Here is a 21,369-nt window from a genome sequence, read left to right on the forward strand (position 1 = left end):
AAATGTAGTTGGGAAGCAGAGCTCCAGGGTCCGCAGAGCCAGGTTCCCGACTGGCTCTGCTACCTATCCCACCACCCCCCACAACCCCCAGCCAGGAAGGGACAGCCGAGACCCAGGGACCGCAGTACTACTGCCCAGGCGCCACACGCAGCACAGCCAGAGCCATCCTCACCCTTCTTTCACACTTACCCATTCTCTCGCTCAAGTATGCCCATGCTCGCCCCGTGTAGTGTGACACTCAAACCCACACACATACTCTGCGGTTGTGCATTGAGGGCCAGCCTCCGCCCAGGGCCCAATGAAGGTTCTAGCCTGAGTAGTCCGCCAACCCCCCCTGCAACAGGCCCGAGCAGTTACCAGAGGGCATCGGACCGCTAGGGCAGGTTTGACCAATTTGCTGGTCAAGCCATTCTGATGTTACAAAAAAGAACCTCTGTGGGTGTAAAAGTGAAACCAAAAACATTCAGATTAATAAAAGGTCAATAAAACATAAAGTGTTCATACTTGGGTCAGGTCAGGCTTCCAACCCAACCCAATTAAAGTGAAAACATGCAAAGATATGTTGTTTTTCTGTGCTGAGATTATGATAAGAACTGTTTAAAGATTCAGCAAAATGGTAAAATGAATGTTTTATGGTGTTGTTTGAAACTTTACAACAGAAAAACTTAATACATTCATTACTTTTATTGATTGAAGGAAAAATAAATCAACATGCAATGATTTAAAAAGTACATGTAAGAACTAGAAAGGAAAGAAACTTTCAGAGAACAATTAGCAGTTTTTCATTTTGATTTCTATTCACTATGATGTTTTAAACAACATGTGGTCCCTTGAACTTCCTTAAAACATTTTTGAAAATCATTTCCAATACACTTTTATATTTACTGTAGAAGCAGAACAGTAAAAACTCAATAAGTGAGATTATTATTTTCATTTTTTGTACTTCTAATATATGCAGTAATAAATGAATGAAATAAAAAGGGTGGTCACATCCTTAAATTTTGATCTGTTAAAAATGGGCCATACTGTGCCTACAATAAATATTTATAAATATTTATAAGCCACTGCCCTTATCCCACTACACTAACTGAATGTCGACAATATCGTAAAAGAGAAAAAAGCAATATAAAATGACATACTGTAATAATCAACTAAAGAAAAAATATTTAATATAAAAACAATTATTAAGAAAAAAATAATAATAACTTGGTTAAAGTGGTTGAGACAGAATCAAGAGATGTGGCTGCAGAGACATTGGATAGGTTCAATCTTCAGCTGTTTCTCTGCACTGTGCAGCCCTGAAATGTTGAACAAACAGGTCACAGGAGGCGACAGGATGACAAATATGAATTACAAGATGAATTTACTGAAGTTAAAATAGATATGCATGTCGATCTTTTGACATTTGTTTTAGTTACGTTTTTTAATTTCTGTCCATCAGTTGGTTGTAATATTGCTCCACCTGTTTAAGCTCTGCTGCGAGATCTAAAGGAAAAAAACAACCATAAAGTTCCACATAAGCACCTTATTACCGTACTCTTTTCAATTAAATTAAAAGGAATTTAGGCTAATGACAAAAACTCTTTTCTCTACATGTACCTGGTATAATCAAGCGTTCATCTGTCTTGAGTGACAGCTCAATTGATTCAGTCAGGGTTTCTTTCAGTTCCTTTAAGATTCCCTCCTATTTCAGATTTATCATCATCATCATTATCATAATCATCATCACAAACAGAATGTAACATCAATCTTTAAAGAGCTGCTCAGAGAGGCTTATGACAATAATACCTGTACATGTTTGATACTGTACACTGTGGGTGGTGATTCACATGTCAATCAAGTCAAGTTTAGCCAACCCTGGAACTTAAAACTGATTTCCTGCTTGTTTTCTAAGTAGCTCTGCATGAACAGCGTCTGACTGTCTGAACACTGATCCAGGTACTGAACAGTGGGTTGGTTAGACAAAACAAGCAGGACAGTAGCTTTAGTAACAGGGTTGGCTGCTATGGACCAAGCCATCAGGGAAAGCATGTGCTGCTCAACATGTTTTACTGTATCATGATTATACTTCACCAACCATCAGCTTCTTCAGGTTCTGTAACATAACACGTGCAGCCTCCTCAAACATGATGTCCCTTGAAGCATGAAAATGCTTCTCCAGTGTCTCCCTCATGTTCTTCAACATGTTCACTCCGCTGAATTCAGCTGCTTCTATAATAGAAAAAAATGTGTTCATTATAACTAGATGTATTAAGTATTTATGGTGAATATATAATGGAGGTTTTGCAGTGACAGGTTACATATGTCAGGATATTCTTTAGTACCTTTATATCCATTTTTCATAGCTTTCCTGACCGTCTCAGTGAGACTGTTGTAGACTGTTTTCTTCCCATAAAGAATGATTTTGTTTAGTCTTGTCTGAATGTTTTGTTCCTAAGAGACAAAACAAAGTAGATGATCATGAACATTTTTTCTTGCAAAAACTTTTAACTGAATGTATAAACAGAAGCTGTTATGATCACGGGGCAAACTAAACTGAACTAAGGCACTCACTGAAAGCGGGAGGAAACAGGCTGCTAAGGCCTACAAACAGGACAGGGAGGGAGGCCCCTAATGCACAACCCTTAGACAGGACTGACAAATAACATTTTAATAAATAAAACAAAGACAAATGCAAACTAAAGGCGCTGCTGGAGAGCAGGATACAAACAGCTGAACTAAAGACCACCGCACAGCAGGGAAAACTGGCCAAAAACAATTAACAATTTTGAACATACAATAAAACACAGACATGGCAACAGAACACAACCGTGAACAATGGACCAACAGAGACTGAACTCAAACCAGGAACTTAAATATTAAATACACAGATGGAAATAATGACACTAATTACAAGAAACAACTAAGAGGTGACAACAAACACACAGGACCAAAACTCAAGGCGCCCCCAGCAGTCCGGAGGGACGAACTGCAACAAAGCTTTAGACACTAGCTGTAAACAAAGTAAGTTAAATGCCATCAACAGATTTTTCTTCATCAGTAGGTTTACCACTGTTCTCATGTTTTACCTCTGTCTTGAGAAATATAAGTTGCAGTTTAACTGCTTTATAGTTTTCAATCAGCTTCCTTGTGTCCAGGGAAAACGCACTGATGACTCCATTGAATGGTGAACAATCGTCTTGATTCCTGAAGCATTAAGATGAAATACTTCAACCATGACATTTGTGTTTGTGTAATATTATACTGCACCTGTTGCATTATGTTAGTTATTAACTAGAAAAGATAAAAGGTGAAACATATTTGTGATGTAGTAATGCACAGTAACAATGTCCATGCTGCATCACCTTATTAAATGTTAGTTATTAATTACTTCAGTCATTATTTTTGTCTTACGGGAAGGTGTCCCTGAACTCCTCGTCAATGCTGTCAGTCAGGTCTGAGCATAACTTCGCATTGAGGTTAATGAGTTTTCCTTTGGTCGTTTTGTGGACACCATTTTGCTCAACTAGGCACTTTAATGTTGGATGGAAACTGCTACCACTTTGTTTCTTTAGAAGAAAAGAAAGCAACGCAACATCTGTAGCAGTCATTTGAATAAAATCACTTGTTTAAATGTAATTGTTGTTGAAATACTCACTGGTTTTATGACAGATTGCAGGTTTTTTTCACATGAACGTTTTGAATTTTCAACTCCCTCAGTCAGACTTTTTTTAAAAGCCAGAAAAGTCTCTCGCATGGTTTTTCTGATTTTATTAAGTTCATTGTTTAACTTTCCTTCAAGTTCTGAGCACACCTCTGCTTTGATGTCAGCCTGAAATTAAACAAAAAAAAAATCAGTGAATAAAATATCTGAGTGGGATTTTCTCTTTTAATCCACAGTAACAAAAAAAATGTAAATAAAGCAAATGTAATTCTATTGTTTAAGTTGTCTGTCAATTTGCCATTCAAATGATTCCAGAGTATTATTGTGAGGGTTCTAACCTCCTCCCACCAGGTGCAAGTGACAGTTTTATTTGCCTTGTGTCAGTGTTTCCTCTACAGGTGTTTGTCATCACTTGTTAAAGTGTCATTGCTGCGCTGTGTTTTGTCCAGTTCTGCTCAGGTCTCTCCAACCTCTGGCCTGGAAACCCTTGTATTTGTGATTTGGATTTTGTTAGTGCTGCTAAGTATTGGAGGCGTTTTCTAGTCTGCCTTCTGCAGCAATTTGGTTTTTGCAGTTCTGATCTTTTCGTTTCTGTTTTTTTGCTGTGATTTTGTGTTTTGTAAATAAATTAACCTGCTTCAAACTATTGGAAACCCCCTCTCTGGCTGTCTGTCCGGCACGTCAGTCACTGCCTTGTGAGTAAGTTCTTAACAATTAGTGTTTGTGTGTGTTAGATTTAATTTAGATACTAACATTCCAGCTAATTAAGTTAGTACTTGAACCTACAGTGTCTCTGCTGCGGGCTCCTTGCATCAACGAGAGAATCCCATAAGCTCCAGAAACATAGTTTAATGTCTCTGAGTGACAGTCGTTGAGGTTTCGAAGAAATTCCTGAAGTTTGGGTATTTCTGGAAAAAAGTTAGTTCGTATTATGACTATGCAGTAGCTAAATGACATTCTGAAATGTTTGTTAAAATGTTACAGATGACCAGAAAACACAGATATTATACTTCACTCACCAGTTTCATCTGGCTGTAGAAAGGTTCTTTCCTTGAACTCTGTGGAGCTCACCGTGAAGACTTTAAAACATTCATTACTGAAATATTTCTGGAGGAACAGGGGTACATTTTCATCAGACTTCCAGGTTCACATAATTTTTCTCTTTTATTGTCCTACTAACTCACCTTGACAGTGTTTTGTCTGTTGAACTCCTCGAAAACTAGTTTTCTGGCTGCCACGATTCTTTCAAAGATAAAAAACACGAACTGTAATTGCTGATGATTGGGAATATTTTCTAAAGTATTTGAAGCGACCAAAACCTGAAGCTCAGCTCAGCTTTGGCCATTAAAAAATATTAGAGTCCACAGAATTAATACGATCTTCTTTTGAAATAGTAATCACTCACTCATTTTTCCAGTTTTCACAACGATCAGTCTTGGTGCAGATGAAGTGAATTCGCTGACACTGGCCTCCATTGCCTATGTGACTACAGGCATCTTCCAATATCTCCCAGGCTTCTAATGCTGATGCTGCTCGATTAATGTCAGCCACAATCCAGACAGTGGAGCAACTTCCAACAAACTGAACAGACATAACAGTAAGTTAATTATGTTGTATTATGTATGCTGTTTAAAAATTAACTAAAACATAGGCAGAAAAAATATTTTCTACAATATAACAACAACAAAACAACAATGTAAAACATAAGTGCATGTAATTTAATTACCTTTTTCCACATTTTATTTCTGCTCTTGTTACGGTCCCCATTTCCAGGAAGGTCCACAAGTGTGACGTGCTGGAGAAGAGGATTATTAGGCACCCTGACAGTCACACACTTCACCAAGGGCCAGTACCACCTCTTCACTTTTACCTCACTGGACTCACTTCTTGTGTACTGGATTAATTCGACTTTCAGTTCTTTAGCCTGCAAGAAACAATACAATCCATATCAGCAAGGTAAACAATACATTTATATCGGTATGTATATATGATTTGGAAAATTTCACTTACAGAGTCACATATCAGAGTCCTGCTCTTATGACGGAGAAATTCTGGGATTTCCTTGAAATATTTGTTGTCAATGAGGTTGACAGTGTCTTGGATTAAGCTTTCCCATTTCTCACCATACACAACTGACAGCTTCTTACTAATTTCAAGATCATTTTTTAGGACATCTATTGGAATTCTTCTCATGGACCAAAGCTCATTTTCCCAAGTCTAAAACAGACATAATACTTAATCTTTCTGAAATCAAAAGCATTGTAAAGAAAAAAGCAGAAGCTAGTTTTATCACGTTTTCTACTTTTTCAACAATTTTTTTAAACAAACATTTTCATGTAATTTTACCTCTGGTGTAATAAACTCTATCTCTGCCTCATACTTGGGATTTCTGTTGGCCTCCACTTTAATCATGACAGAGGTACATGCTATGATGCTTCCAAAGGGCAGAAGGTTAAACTCTTCAATGACTGCGTTTATCAGAGAACTCTTTCCATCTCCAGTTTTGCCAAAGACACCGATGACCTCCCTTTTGTCAATCTTCAAATCACAAATCTTGTTCCTGTACAGAGTTGAAACACAGGCTTCAGTGCCAGTGTTTCAGTGTTTCTCAATGTTCAGTAAAAGATGGTAATTGTAATACATACTTCAGGAAAGCCTTGAATCTTGTTTTGCTTGTCAAATGCAGTGTCCTATAGACATTTTCCATGATGTGTTTCACACTAGACAGTATGTCCTCCTCTGTCAGAATAAAGTTAAAGAACTTTGTTGTGAAAAAAAACACTTTAAGCAGTTAAATATTTTCTCATTTTTTCTCTGCTGTACTTTTACAACATAATGTGCATAATTAGGCATTTATTGTTATCAGTGAGGAGGTTGTAATACTGACTAAATACATACCTGTGTAAAGTGGTTAAACGTGCAAGTTCTCCTACATTAGATGTACATTGTACAGTCAAGTCACATAAATACCTGAGAGTGGTCCATCACGGTCACGTCTCTTCTTTGTCGGTGGGTGGTTTCCTTGAAGATCAGACTTTCTTTTGTCTTGTCTAACAGAACATTTTTGTATCCCACCTTTATTACTTAGGTTACTGGTGGATGGTCCTGCCTGAGAATGAAAACCAACAGCACTGTATATGATTAAGCAAACAGGTTCATTCTATTTTGCCCTTTGACAGAAACCTATATGTTAATTTTTTGATACAAAACAAATAATGGTTAAACGGTTTTTCTGTTGCAGGAGATGTCAGTGCCTCATGTATTCATTAATTCCCTGTGGATTTAACATCATCTTTACCTGAGCACAATCTGCTGCTTCTTCAACAGCCTGTTCTTGCTGTAATATAAAGTTATAAGTGTGTAAGATTTCCATTAAACTATTATGCTATTACTAATTTGACTACACAGATGAATATTACCAATAAACAGTTGTATTTATATTTTACATGCATAGTTTTACATGCAACTTCAACTTACATTAGAAACGTCTTCCACTCCCTGATAAATAACTTTATGCTTCCCCTATAGGAATAAAATTAATTGTTGTTATAAATCACTCACCTGTCCTGTAATTACATATACTGCATCTACATTACCTTTAACAATTTGAGATTCCACTTTAGCGTTGCTCTACTTGGTCCCATATGTGGGATCAATTTATTGATGTCTTCATCTTCAAGACACAGGAATCTTGCCATGGTATAGCCTTCATTTGAAAATAAAACATATTCAATTATTAAATTAGTTTTCTAAATAGCTGCCATATGTATCTATTTCTTAAGGAATGAAGCAGTAGTGTGCAGGCTAGTAGAGCTGAGTACTTATTTTAATTTATTACTGTACAATTTTGTGTGTCTTCATGGCTCATACAGTACATTAATTTTTCATGCATTCATTGTTCTGTAATGTATGTTTTAGTAAAATGCACTGTTCTCACACTTTAGTGTCCTGGTAGCTTTAACGAGTGTTGGCCTGGGAAGCAGAAGGTTGCCAGTTTAATCTTAATAGGTGTGTCCTTGAGCAAGCCATTTCACACTACTGTAGTTCCACAGTTGTGGCAGCCCATTGCTCCCCCATTGGGGGGATGAGTCAAATCCTTTTCCCAAGGGGACACATAAAGTATGTTCCTATCTTATCTTAGTTTATGACCTAGACTATGTCAATGTTGTAAAACCACCTAATAAAGCAGCATGCACGTCGTAAATACTTTACCCGCAAATATTTCTATCCAGTCTGGAAAGCCCCATTCCCTCAATGTAGTAGGAACATCCTTTTCATCCATGTCCAAAAACATCAACTACAATGTAAACAAATAATCTGCTTTTATAATCATTACAGCGGATATATTGCCTGTTAATGTATGTTCTATACAGTACACATATTTATACACATATTACATTATTAACTCAGTAATTTATTTATTAGGAGTAGAAGCACTTTTACAGAACAATCAGCTGTGTATAGGTGAATAAATAATAATTTACTGATTGCATTGCCAATACATTATTTTAACTTTAATCCGGTTTCTGTATATACAAAATATATAATATAGAATTTAGAAGTTTCCGAGGGAACCCCAACCGTATAAACCATTTCTGGCAACAACCATCACAGCGCAGTCACCAAACGCTCGACAACAATAATTATAATCCACAAATCTCACCTACTTTTGACGACGCAAACTTTGTTCAATCACGTCGCGTGACATCATTTTGTCCGTTACGGCCCAGTGAATGTAATCAAATGAAGCGTTTCGGTCCATAACGCACGGTATATCCACAGTGGTCCTGCAGTGATGTGCTCCAACTCCCGAGCGACAGATAATTTCTGTCCGGCTCCGTGAGCTATCAATCGTGAATTTGAAACCGAAAGTTGCTGAGGATCCAAGCTGGAGGCCGTACGGCTTACTGTAGGTTTAGTTTCAGAACCAGAAATTCGGACAGAGCCCAGGACGGCTTCTCCATCATTACAGCATGTTTTTTTTAACACTATTTGATTTATTTCTTCGCATATAAATGCATTTGGTTGTTATTTGACCATGGTGGTGCGGTGGGTAGCACTGTCGCCTCACAGGTTCCCAGGTTCTGGGTTCGATCCGCGGGGGCGGCTCTGGTGCCTTGTGTGTGTGTGTAATGTTGTCTGTCTCTGTGTTGCCCTGCGATGGACTGGCGACCCGTCCATGGTGTTCCCTGCCTCTCTCCCATAGCCATACCCCGCATATGGGTTGTTATTTGGATCCCTTCATTTAGTGTGTTTACCCATACACCGGGGAGATTATTGCATATATGTAGGAGGGAAAATTACAGATTACATTGTACAAATGTACTACTGTACATATACTACAAAGGGTCTAAGAACAGCTTTCATTTCAATCTCTCAGTATGTTCATACTTGATTTCCATGGAATGATCAGGGGTTAACAATATATTGCACTGTACTAAAATGTACTTACAATTTTTCGATCCCTTTCAAATGCACAAACAGGAGTCCACCTCTGCCAAATCTAGTTCTAATCACTCAACTTCTCAAAAATATACTGTCAGCACAAGAAAGTTATTTAAAATTTAATTATTCTAAAATAATCTGACAGCAAGTCTATAAAAAGTCTACAAAAAAGTAGAAAAGAAGTGAACTGAGGGGCACTGTAACAGTGGAGGCAAAAACGAATGCCACAAGCGGCAGAGCATGACTCCTTTACCCATCCCCCAGTAGGAGGTGCAGCCAGGAAGCCAGGGTGGATGTGTGGTGAAAAGTGGTGACACAACCCTAACCAGATGACCACTTCTTCTACACTTCTCAACCAAATGCAATTTCCTCAAACAAGTCTAGAGGCTTGTCTCTGCAGGAAACTCAGGAAACTGACAAATGAGCAAAGGTTTCTCAGGAATGCAGCAAAAGGTTTTATCAGATGCATGGGTGTCTACACAGAAATTAATATAACCTGTGATGCGGTCTGTGAGTTCAGCACTTTGTGAGGCTGGCCTGATTGAAGTCCCTGATTGAAGAAATCAAAAAGAAGGTGTTGGGATGTCTGGTCTGCAGGTTGGAAGATGATGGCTGTAGGACATCACATGCTGTGGTAGCGTTCGCTGTTTCATGCAAAACGTTTTAATAAGAGCACAATTAAGTGCCTAATTACTGCAGGGCATTACTGTCTATGAAGGCAAAAATACAGCCATTCAGCTTTTCTTCTCTGAATCTTTAATTTTTTTCCCTAAATTGTCTCAATTTTGCTGGCACTTGGTTCAAATTATGCGTCAAATGCTGTTATATGTATTTATTGTTATTATGATAAAATGGAAAGGTACTTAAAGTAAATATGCTTTGCCCGTAAAGTGATTTTAATAGTGTAATGGAATAACAGGCCTTTCAAAACTCTGGTTAGAATAAATCAGATCCGGTCATGTTTGGGGTCCTGCAGTGGGATCCTGATCTCCTGATCCTGATAATAATGTTGATACTGAAGACTTTTTGAGCAACAACAAAACCAGTGAGCATACTGTAGAACATTAATAACGTATTATACAAAATTATCTGCAAGAGAAGTGAGGTTTCATCAGAGCCATAACTCACGATCTTTAGATGTCCACATAGAGAGGACAGTCTGTGGAAGCTGAATGACACATTTAATAGACATTCACTTTACAGTAGAGCCTGTGAATATGTGCTGGAAGGCTTTGTTTTATTTTACTTTCCTATCAACTAAGTAATTAATAGTGCTGTTATTTGTGATTATAATTTCACAGTAGTAGTTAACACAATGTCCTGTTTGCCTGTTGTAGCAATCCACGTCTGGACTGAGGTAACCTGACCTACATGTGAACTTAACTTCCTCACTGAAAAGCCTCTATGTCCACTCCAGTCCCCAGAGATGAGGAACCCTGAATCTTTCTCCACCACAGGAGACTGGTTTCTATCATAACAGGCACCAATTGGCGCCAACATCTCACATGTCCATATCAAAGAACGATGAGCCCACTTTGTTGATCTACCTGTAAATCTCACAGGATTTCACCTCTGAAACAGATTTTCACCCTGTGTTTATCATCCAAAAAGGCGACAGGCTGTCACATTTATCACAGAGAAGCTGTCTCTCCCAGAACTGGGACCACCAGCCATAAAATGTGGAATGTGCTCATTAAGAGAACAAGAGACTTTATTTAGACACAAGTTCTGGTTCAGATGCACAAGAACTTCCAACTTCCATGAAACTGATGCCATTGTATTCTGTGGACAAAACGTTATCATTTGATAATAGATTGGTTTCTGTGTGACGTTAAATGCCTGATCTACAGATTTGCATTGAAATTCCTCAAGAACAATAAAGGGACTTCAACTTATCACCATGCATTCCTTTGTGTGAATGTATAAAGTTGAAATACAGATACTCACCTTCTTTACTTTTTTTAATCTGGGCAACATGCATATACTGTAGGCTACGTCCACCAGCTACAATTAGGTATCCTCGTTATTGTATTACATTTCTAAGTGTTACAATTGTTTAATTAGTAATGTCTAGATTAAGCCACTTATAATTTGATTTTGCTTGCATTTATTATTTGTGTATGTTTTAGTGTTTACTTGGTGTTACATAAGACAAGACCAGTCATGATAAATAACCTTTAATTTGTTACAGTCTTTTAAGGGACCATGTATAAAACCTTAATTATCTATGCATTTGATATTGCTGTTTAACCATTCTGACTTCTCTGCTTATTTGAGTACCAAAGTGATGCCTGCTCAACAAAGCTGTAACGGGAGACGCTGCACAGCGACTACAGCTCCAAACTTAAGCAAGACGAACGTCTCTGATCCTCTGAGAATTCTGGCGTTTCTCAAAGCGCTAAAATTTAACATTCCAAATTCATTAATTATCCTTACATTTGTATAAGTTTGAAACAAATACTCTTTTCGCTTGATCAAAGCCATCACACACACTTAGGTCTTGACCATTCCTTGTCCTTTCACTCATTGATTCATTCATCGCTGATCATCTCATTCTGATTGTTTTCTTATTTTCTGTTCTGTTTATTCGAGTATTTCCATATTATGTCATTCATATATACAGTAGTGTTAGATTAATAAAACGTTAAAAGGAATCTGGTTTTGTGTGCATTGTTCTTCAGATTTAAGCAGAAGTCACTGAACCGCGACATTATCACGACACGATCACGACATTAGAGACTGATTTGGTTTTATCTCAAGAAAGTTGTTATTGTTGTTCATAACTGGTAACTCACTGAATTGACATCTGGCGTTGACTAGATTGATACAAGCATCGTTTTGTCATGATTCATGTCATCTAGTACATCCTGTTTTATTTTGTTAATTTCCTGTCACCCTCCGGTTCTCATTTTCCACACCTGTTGCCAATCAGTAATTAGTATCAGTATATAGCATCCACCTCTCACCCACCCCAGTCGCCAGATTGTTAGTTTACGTACTCTTTCCAGCATTCTCTTGTGAGCCACTCGTGTTTTTGACCTTGACCGCCTCGACCCTTGATTCTTGCCTGAACCCTGTATATCCTGCTACCTGTGAGAGACCCGTGCCTGATAATCTGACCGTGAGTTTGCCTGATCCTTGTCTGTACTTTTGCCAAGCCTGCTTGTGTATCGAACCCTGCCTGGACATTGACTCAGAGATTGCCTGCTCCCTTGTGTATTGCCTCATTGAACGAACTGTGTATGACCTGGACCGTCTGACCCTGTTTCATCGAATAAACCTGTACTTAATCACCATCGTGTTTCTGCGCCGTGCATGTGGGTCCGACACCTGCCCCAGCCTGACAGAACAATCTGGCCAGAAATGGACTCCGCCGGTGCAGAGAACCTCCGAGCGCAGCTTATGGCTCAGGAGCAACGAGCAGCAGAACAGGAGGAGAAAACCAACGCCGCTCTCCAGAGGTTGGCCGAGTGTGTTCTGCGACAGGAGACGGCGATGGCAGGATTGACTGAGGCGATGAATCGCCTGACTCAGAGCTCGACGGGAGAGACGCGGCTGACTCCGGGCGCCGCTACCGCGGCTGCACCCTTGGCCGCAGCGGTCCCCTTGGCCGTCGCTCCGGACGCCAGACTGGGCGCCCCGATACGGTTCTCTGGTGAGTCAGGAGATTGTCGAGCATTTCTCACGCAGTGTGAGATTCATTTTGAGCTACATTCACCCGCGTTCCCATCGGAACGCGCTCGAGTGGCATACGCTATTTCGCATCTGACGGGGGACGCGGAAGCATGGGCGACAGCGGAGTGGCAAAACGGCTCCTCCTGCGTGTGCACATTCGCCGCCTTCGCTACAGCGCTGAAGCAGATCTTCCAGGAAGTCACCCCGGGACGCGAGGCGGCTCAGCGGCTGGTGAACATTCGGCAGGGCGGTAGATCGACGGCGAAGTACGCAATCGAGTTCCGCACGCTAGCCGCGGAGGCAGGCTGGGACGCCACCGCATTGGGTGACGTATTCATCCGCGGACTTTCTCGGCGGGTCAAGGACTGCTTGGCGGCGAGGGAGTTGCCCAGCAATTTGCCCAGCAATTTCCAGCGGACTTTCCAGCCCCACGCGGCGTCCCGCCCAACCGGCTGTTCGTGCCGCCCGACCTCAGGGGGGAGGTGATCCAGTGGGCTCACGCCTCACTGGTAAGTGGACATCCAGGGGTTTCTGGCACCCTGTTTAGGCTGGGAGAGCGGTTCTGGTGGCCGTCTGTGAAGAAGGACGTCCAGGAATACGTCGCAGCATGTCCCACGTGCGCCATGGGCAAGGCGTCGCATCAGCGACCGGCCGGCCTGCTGCGTCCTCTGCCGGTACCGCACCGCCCATGGTCGCACCTAGCTCTAGACTTCGTCACCGGTTTACCACCCTCTCAGGGGAAGACAGTCGTCATGACGGTGGTAGATCGCTTCTCCAGGTTAGCCCATTTTATCTCTCTACCCAAGTTGCCGTCAGCCAAGGCTACGGCCCAAGCCATGCTCGAACATGTATTTAAGCTCCACGGCTTCCCTACAGACATTGTTTCGGACCGAGGGCCCCAGTTCGTCTCGCGATTTTGGCGAGAGTTCTGTTCTCTCCTAGGGGCAGAGGTTAGTTTATCGTCGGGGTACCACCCCGAGTCCAATGGACAGGCCGAACGGGCCAATCAGCAACTGGAGGTGGGATTGCGGCTCCTCGCCTCCAGAAACCCGGGGTCATGGGCCAGCAAGCTCGTGTGGGTGGAGTTCGCCCATAACACGTTGCCCTGCGCCTCCACCGGACTGACCCCGTTTCAGTGCGCCTATGGGTTCCAGCCACCACTGTTTCCGGCCTCGGAGGAAGAGGTCCACGTTCCGTCGGCGCACGCTCTGGTTCAGCGCTGCCGTCGCACATGGTTGCAGGCACGGCGCACCATGTTGCAGGCACGGGACCAATACAAGCGGGCGGCCGACCGAAAGCGGACACCGGGCCCAGAGTACAAGGTGGGCGACCAGGTCTGGTTATCCACCAGGGACCTCAGGTTGCAGGCCCAGACCCGTAAGTTGACTCCTAAATTCATTGGTCCATATACGATATCACGTATCATTAATCCTGTTTCTGTGAGGCTCTCATTGCCCAGGACTATGAAGATACATCCCACCTTTCATGTCAGCCGCCTCAAGCCCTATAGATCGTGCCCCATGGTCCCTCCTCATCAACCGCCTCCCCCTCCTCGGATCGTGGACGGGGGTCCTGTCTACACGGTCCGGGATCTCCGCGACTGCAGGCGCCGGGGACGGGGCTTCCAGTATCTGGTCGACTGGGAGGGCTACGGGCCGGATGAACGTTCTTGGGTGCCGGCCCGGGACATACTGGACAAGTCTCTCATTAGGGACTTTCATGCAGCGCATCCTGAGGCCCCGTCCCCGGACGGGATGGGGCAACGCGACCACGGCTCAGCAGATGAGGAGGATTCCGGCGCTGGTCCCTCCTCCTGATGTCCTCCCTCCGCCCACCCTGCTTCGTCGTCCGGCTGAGGGGGGGGATTCGAGCCCTCCTCCTACGACCTCCCTCCACCCGCCCTGGGCGGGGGGGGAGGGGCTCGTTGGCGCCGTGGAAGACGCCATAGGGGGAGGGGTACTGTCATGATTCATGTCATCTAGTACATCCTGTTTTATTTTGTTAATTTCCTGTCACCCTCCGGTTCTCATTTTCCACACCTGTTGCCAATCAGTAATTAGTATCAGTATATAGCATCCACCTCTCACCCACCCCAGTCGCCAGATTGTTAGTTTACGTACTCTTTCCAGCATTCTCTTGTGAGCCACTCGTGTTTTTGACCTTGACCGCCTCGACCCTTGATTCTTGCCTGAACCCTGTATATCCTGCTACCTGTGAGAGACCCGTGCCTGATAATCTGACCGTGAGTTTGCCTGATCCTTGTCTGTACTTTTGCCAAGCCTGCTTGTGTATCGAACCCTGCCTGAACATTGACTCAGAGATTGCCTGCTCCCTTGTGTATTGCCTCATTGAACGAACTGTGTATGACCTGGACCGTCTGACCCTGTTTCATCGAATAAACCTGTACTTAATCACCATCGTGTTTCTGCGCCGTGCATGTGGGTCCGACACCTGCCCCAGCCTGACACGTTTCAGCTTTAAAACAAACCTGGTGCCCCAACTTCGAGGAATATTAATGTTTCTGAATTAATATCAAACTATTACTTTGAATCCGCTACACTGTACTGCCTTTTCAAATGTCTAAAGCATCAACAGCGTCCATAGCAGTGATTTTGGGATCATTATATAAGATTTATTTTTTCAATGTTAATGCTGAGTCTGGGATGCCGTCATGCAGCGATATATGTACTGCAATACACTGCTCTCTGCTGGTTGAAACATGGGAATTGCAATTAGATTCTGCAAAATTCACAAAATTATGGCCTGTGTTGCTTTGGTTATGTTGATATACCCAACATTCAACAGTGTATAACGCATTTTATTCATTTTTTTAGAAGAAACCTGCACAAATTCACACTGGATAAAACATTATTTTGTCTTTTTGAACTTTTCTTGTGTGATGTGAACACCAGGGGGTAGTACAAGTCAATGTTTATCTGTTCAGTTGTTTTAATGTGTCCCACACCATGCATCTTAGAATTTGAAAACAGTGGATTATTCCCAAGATATTATGTGCTATACCATGAGAATAACTTCACAAATTGTGATCTTAACAAATTTTCAGTTTGTTTTCAGTTGAGAAAAGGAAAATGACTTTAATTTATCAACTACATTTTTAAAGTTTGTCACCAAAAAGCAATAAATTCAACAATTGAGTAACAAAGATCATTAGCATTGAATTACTGCGCTTATGTAGCTAAATTAGCTAAAAACTCAAGCAGGTTTCCCATACTTTGGAAATTAGCTTTTATACTAAACTGCCTCTGGTAGTAAGCCCGCCCAGCTGACCGGACCTTTCCATGACCCTGCTGTGGTGACAGCTGCACACAGCAGCAGTGGAACACCACACAACACCATCCCAGAACCGGACAAACAACGGTTCCTTCAGGAGAGGGTCCCTCAAGACCGACCGAGACTTGAGCAGGAGCTGGCTCTACCTTAGGCTCCCAGGTGTGCCCTGCTCACCTCAGCACAACACTGCTTCTATTTACCATTTGTTTACCTCAGTCTACCCCATGTCCCAGGTCTAGATTTGTACTAATATTGGGCAGTTAGGGATTGTATTGGGATATGGGATTTGTATTTACATACAAACAGGTTAATCCGAAAATCCAGAAAAAAAGTGGTCATGTTAACTCATAGATAATATATTAAGTCTGGACAGGGACCTAAATCGCAAAACAATTCAGGTAATGGAGCACTTAGACTCTAGTACAATAGCTTTACTGGTATTCTTTAAAGCCTTTGCTGCATTTAATCACATGGAAGAGCACCACAGTGAAATAAGAGGTGCAATAAGGCAGAACGTTAGCTCTTCATTCAGTCACGTTTAAGGAGATAAGTTTTGCATATGAGGTACTGACAAACCCAGAAAAGAAGGAACTTTATGATCGCTATGGAGAACAGGGTCTGCGAGAGGGAGGAGGTGGAGGGCCTGGCATGGACGATATCTTTTCTCACTTGAGTTATTACAAATAACAAACATTTACTGAGTTCGCTCAACACAAAACCTCTGTATCTCTGCCAAATACTAACTAGTTTAGCCCTAGTGGTAGTGTAGCAGTGGATTCTTTATTACAGTGTTCTGTACATTAAGTGTTACCTGCATAACAGGGGAAATGACCTCTACAGCAATACTGATGGACTTTGAGCAAACATTTATACTTCCTGTAAGAAGCACTGTGCAGCCCATGGCACTATGCTCTTAGTTGTGTTTCAACACCTTTAGCCTTCATTATGGTGACAGATGAACCACTGGAAGAGACACAGTATAGGGATGATGTGCAACAACACGTCCAAGCAGAATATAATTGTCACACAATTTTTTTTATTTTCCATGTTCTTCATTTGTTGTCACAACGGCCTTCTTTCATGTAACGCGCCCTACAATTGTGTTGTCAATAATATGCAATAATGTATTGGGGTATAGAGTTTGTCAGCATTCAAGCAATGGGTCAACAAGACCTCTAGCCAAAAAAAAGCTGCAGGGAGTTTGAGCCAAGTAACTGGAGGAAAGACAGGTCTCTACCCAATGTAGAGCTGGAGGATTAACTTGGTATATATAAACCTAAATGAGCCAAGTGGACTGGCACCCACTCAGAGGCTTCGAAATGCTGTGAAGAATGCCAGTGTAAGAGAGAGGCATCCATGGAATGATGTTTCCAGAAAGTGATGGGATGAGTCTGATTTAGGAGGCTGCAGCTGAGATCTTGATTAGAGGGGATGTTATTACCATTTCTTAACAAAGGTTGTTACCTGGAAACCAAACACTACCAGCCACAAGCACAGGATACATCTGAGAAAGACAACAAGCAGAGGAAAGATGAATCCACATTAGTCTTCTTTGTCTTGCTTTCTGCCCCTCTTTCTCGCCAATCCTCCAACCCAGACCATAAAAGGCAGAGGGATGTTATGTGATGGATGGCGGTGGAATGTCGTACTGAACAGAGCTGCGGTGCCACTCTTTAGAGATCCTGCAGTTTCTCCATTCACAAATGACAGCAAGGGGGAAGCCCCTCTCCTACTGAGCAAACACACCACATCCACCACATCCTGACTTCTCTTTCTTGTCCTCGGTTCCAGATCCAGTAACCCTGCTGTATTTTTATGATGTGCAACAACCTGCTTCGTAGTAACAACACCAAAGGCACCATGAGGCTGTTTAATCATTCTTTACATTTTATTAATGTAAAGAAATTATAATAGCACAGAAATTATTACTAAAAAATACAACTAGGTACTGTATGACATACCGTATGGACACTCTTTATTATATGCTATCGCCACTTCGCCAGTAATAAATCTGACTGGGCATGATTGTATGAGCTGAGAGTTGCTCCGGTGACAGCCCGTGGTTGAATGGGTGGAAAGGCTTGTGTTAAACACACTTGACAAAAAGCAAATACATCTGCACACACATTCACAAATGTTGACGGAGCCGAGGTAGTCTCCCAACTCTGTGGGATTCTAGGAAAGGCCTCGTTCCTTCCATACTCCCCCTTCCCTCCCCACATCAGTCCACCTTTCCTTCTCTAAACCAACATCCTACCGCTACTGGTTCCCTCAACATCGTTTATAAACAGACAGTTTTCCTCTTTTCCATACACTATGTCACATTTGATCATTTATAATATTTAACTTACTACGTCGTCTGAGAAAATCAGCACTGCAGTCTGAATAGTCAGAATAGCCACATTGTGACTCCGACTGTGTTGAAATTATTTATTGTGTTGATTCAGCGTTAATCATCACCATTTCAAACAAAGGTATTATAGGTCCTGTGAACTCATCTGTCATCACATAGCGTGTATGTAGTCTCATTTCCATCAAATGTATTAAGACAACTTCCATGTCCCCCTTCAACTTTCCAGCGAGGCTCCAGAGGTGCATTAGTACCGCTACACCTCTCATTTATGACAATAACCAGGATATGTTGTTAATATTGTCTCACACCTACAGCTTTCAAAAGCTGTCATTAGCAGTTCGATTTGTAAAGAGAGCCTGTACTGCCTTGTTAAAACAAAATTCCTCCACCACTGATGAAATGAATGGGGAGAATTAACACTGGGTTATTTCAGTAACTAGTCTCTGACAAGACACATCCTGTGTTGGCAGAACACACGGTTATAGATGTCTGCCTGCTACAATACAGAGCTTATCTTGAGAAAGATCAAGTTCCAGTGCACTATTTGAATAAAACCTGGTTTGTGTATATATTTAGATTATATTATAGTGTATTATATTATGTATATAACTAACCGAGTCATATTAGCTACAAGCTGTGTGTACTCACCAACCCACTGGTAGAGGCCTCTGAACTTGTGGTCCATCTTTGTGGTCACGTAGCTGAACAAATGGTCCCTCTTCGCATCCATTCTAATAAACTGAGTTATCACAAATCATATATCATGTCATATCATGTCATATCATACCATATATTGTACTACAGGTTCAATCGGTAAAATACGATAAACTACCGAAACACAAGCTAATGCTAATTAGTTACCATGCTAATGCACTAACACTGCGTCACAACTTTAAAAAGACAATTAACTTTGGTTACAGCATCACAAACACATCAGTATTTACCTGATTCATGTGCAATGAATCTTTACAAGTTGGGGGCTCGAACTGAAGGTTTGTGAGAACAATAACTTCTTATTCTTTGTTACTTGTACAGTTTATTGTGACGAGTCTGACATTCGAATTTCAATTAACTTTATTAAACACAAGTAAACACGCAGATGCTTCATCAGACAGGAAGTCTCACATTCACAGATCCAATGAAAAACTAGTCATAAGACCGAAAAGAATACATAATTATGAGAACACGAGTTAAATTTTATTATAAAAATTGTTTCTTAATGCATTGCTGTCATTGTTGAGGAAATAATAATAGAAAGATGCAAATAGAAATCCAAAATACTTCAATCATATTAACATTATCATCCCTAACAACAAGATCACTAGCGTGGTAAAATAATATAAATTAATTAGATATAAAATTTATTGCACATGTAATACTGTATTACCGTATGATCCCAACTGATCTGTGATGTGTGGTTTCCATTATGCTGATCTATATCCCTTCATACAATGAAAAGCTTCCTTGAATCCTTCAAGCTGCTGAACTCCTCAATCACATCTACTGAGTGATGGTTTTATTAAGCCTCTACTTTGGCACATGCATAAAGGAAAGGAATGGCAAGATGGAGTAAAAGGTAAGGAGGGAGAATGAAAGACTGAGAAAGCAAGTGATCCCAATTTTCCTCATGAACAGTCTGAATGTGACTTATTATTATGGGCTAATAAAAAAGAGGTAAAAACAGGCACTGTAAGTCAAAACATACGTCAGGGCAGGAGAAACAGTTTTAATATTAGCAGCATAGAGAAGTATTTTAAGATCCCATTCATGGCCTGACCTTTTCTCCTGCCTCGCTCTTGTCGTTAACACAGAAAACAAATCCGAACTTATTCACAGTGGGAAACATAAATGGACATATGAAACTCAGCAGCTAAATAGAGCACACAGCAGACAAAGTGTTAGCTTTTACATTCTCAGAGAAATCCTTGTTTTATAGGAAAAAAGGGGAACGGTTTTTCATTTTAGTTTATTTAGTAAATGTTTTAGGAAAAATTAAACCTTACTAAGAAGCTGCTAACTACTCAGGGTGGTGGCCAGGAACGATCAGCATGAATGCCGTCTGTCTATTTCACACTAAATATCGACAGACAAATGGAAAAGCCGACGCGCTTTTTGCAGCTATTCAGATGCAACACGTTTAGTGCTACTGTCTGGGGGCATGCACACATACATGCATACACATAAATGCACCAAGTCGACTTCTGTGTGTACAAAAGTCAAAGAAATACTAAGAAATCATCCTGTGTGACCTACAGATGGCGCAAGAGGCCCAGTCATAAAATAATGCTGCTGCCATTAAACCATGTGGTTGTCAGGTGCAAAAGAGAGAGGGACGTGTGATTGCTGAATTCATGTGCGAGTCTGTTTGAGTGTTTTGCTCCCATCTGTGAAGGAAGCTCACTCAGAGAAACACTGTCTCTCCCCCTGAACTGTGTAATAGCTTTTAATGCAACACAAAGTATCTTTAATTGCTTTGTCCTCTTACGTCAAGTATTATCAAGTAAAATAGATTATGCACATTTCTTAAAGGCTGAAAAATGATTAGTATCTAACACTGTGTCAGCACATTAGACAAGTATATCTGCAGTGGAGCTTAACTCTTGACCATAAGGTACAGCAGCGTGTTTGTGGAGGTTTGACTTGGATCCTCCTCCCAGTTTCTCCACAAACACAAGTGAAGCCAGCGGAAGAGCAGCTGATTGATTCAGTTTCCATGCTTCCCTTTTATTAGAGGGAGTCTGAGGAAGTTGGGAGTTGACTGGAAAGCTAAACATGACAGCAACCGGAATAAAATACAACACAGGTAAAGTGTGGAAGGTCAGAGCAAAGGGTTTAAAGGCCGGTGCGCTTCAGACTCCTCAACAGTTGCTCCAGTGTAGTAATCCCTCGTCTCAAGAGTCCCAGGTCTGACCGCTTGAAAACACCCACAGGAATCAATATTTTCTGAACCGGTGCCTTTTAT

General features: G+C 41.4%; 1 protein-coding gene and 1 long non-coding RNA gene across 8 annotated transcripts; one reads left to right on the plus strand and one right to left on the minus strand.

Moving 5' to 3' along the window:
* Nucleotides 1–669: 669 nt before the first annotated feature.
* LOC114860413 (nuclear GTPase SLIP-GC-like) lies at nt 670–19,494 on the minus strand. Of its 6 annotated transcripts, XM_029158984.3 has the most exons (24): nt 19,352–19,471; nt 19,056–19,146; nt 17,519–17,558; nt 7,856–7,940; nt 7,240–7,349; nt 7,121–7,165; nt 6,942–6,980; nt 6,614–6,752; nt 6,289–6,382; nt 5,990–6,203; nt 5,654–5,860; nt 5,370–5,567; nt 5,049–5,224; nt 4,828–4,885; nt 4,663–4,750; nt 4,430–4,551; nt 3,638–3,811; nt 3,394–3,548; nt 3,069–3,186; nt 2,325–2,433; nt 2,078–2,211; nt 1,600–1,684; nt 1,419–1,485; nt 670–1,298 (listed from the first exon to the last, which is right to left on the minus strand). In XM_029158984.3, exons 4-23 carry the CDS (start codon nt 7,935–7,937, stop codon nt 1,424–1,426), a joined length of 2,409 nt encoding a protein of 802 aa, XP_029014817.1. In that variant the 5' UTR covers nt 7,938–7,940; nt 17,519–17,558; nt 19,056–19,146; nt 19,352–19,471; the 3' UTR covers nt 670–1,298; nt 1,419–1,423. The 6 variants fall into 6 exon arrangements, with proteins under 6 accessions (XP_029014817.1, XP_055366839.1, XP_029014819.1 ...); XM_055510864.1 differs by lacking the exons at nt 7,856–7,940; nt 17,519–17,558 and having other exon boundaries at nt 5,370–5,438; nt 5,514–5,567; nt 19,352–19,494; XM_029158986.3 differs by lacking the exon at nt 17,519–17,558.
* Nucleotides 5,101–7,110, plus strand: LOC129604473 (uncharacterized). 2 transcript variants are annotated; one of them, XR_008695378.1, is made up of 4 exons: nt 5,101–5,240; nt 5,417–5,599; nt 6,732–6,796; nt 6,885–7,110. It is a non-coding gene; the product is annotated as an uncharacterized LOC129604473 (long non-coding RNA). The 2 variants fall into 2 exon arrangements; XR_008695377.1 differs by having other exon boundaries at nt 6,732–7,110.
* Nucleotides 19,495–21,369: the final 1,875 nt, after the last annotated feature.

Source organism: Betta splendens, chromosome 8, assembly GCF_900634795.4.
Source record: "Betta splendens chromosome 8, fBetSpl5.4, whole genome shotgun sequence".
Taxonomy (NCBI): domain Eukaryota; kingdom Metazoa; phylum Chordata; class Actinopteri; order Anabantiformes; family Osphronemidae; genus Betta; species Betta splendens.

What these genes read in the sequence shown, in the direction of transcription:
- LOC114860413 (XM_029158983.3), bottom strand. An exon ending in CCGTGATGGACCACTCTCAG is followed by an intron (nt 6,383 to 6,613) that starts GTATTTATGTGA and finishes TTATTCTGACAG; the next exon opens with AGGAGGACATACTGTCTAGT. An exon ending in TGTGAAAACTGGAAAAATGA is followed by an intron (nt 4,886 to 5,048) that starts GTGAGTGATTAC and finishes TATCTTTGAAAG; the next exon opens with AATCGTGGCAGCCAGAAAAC.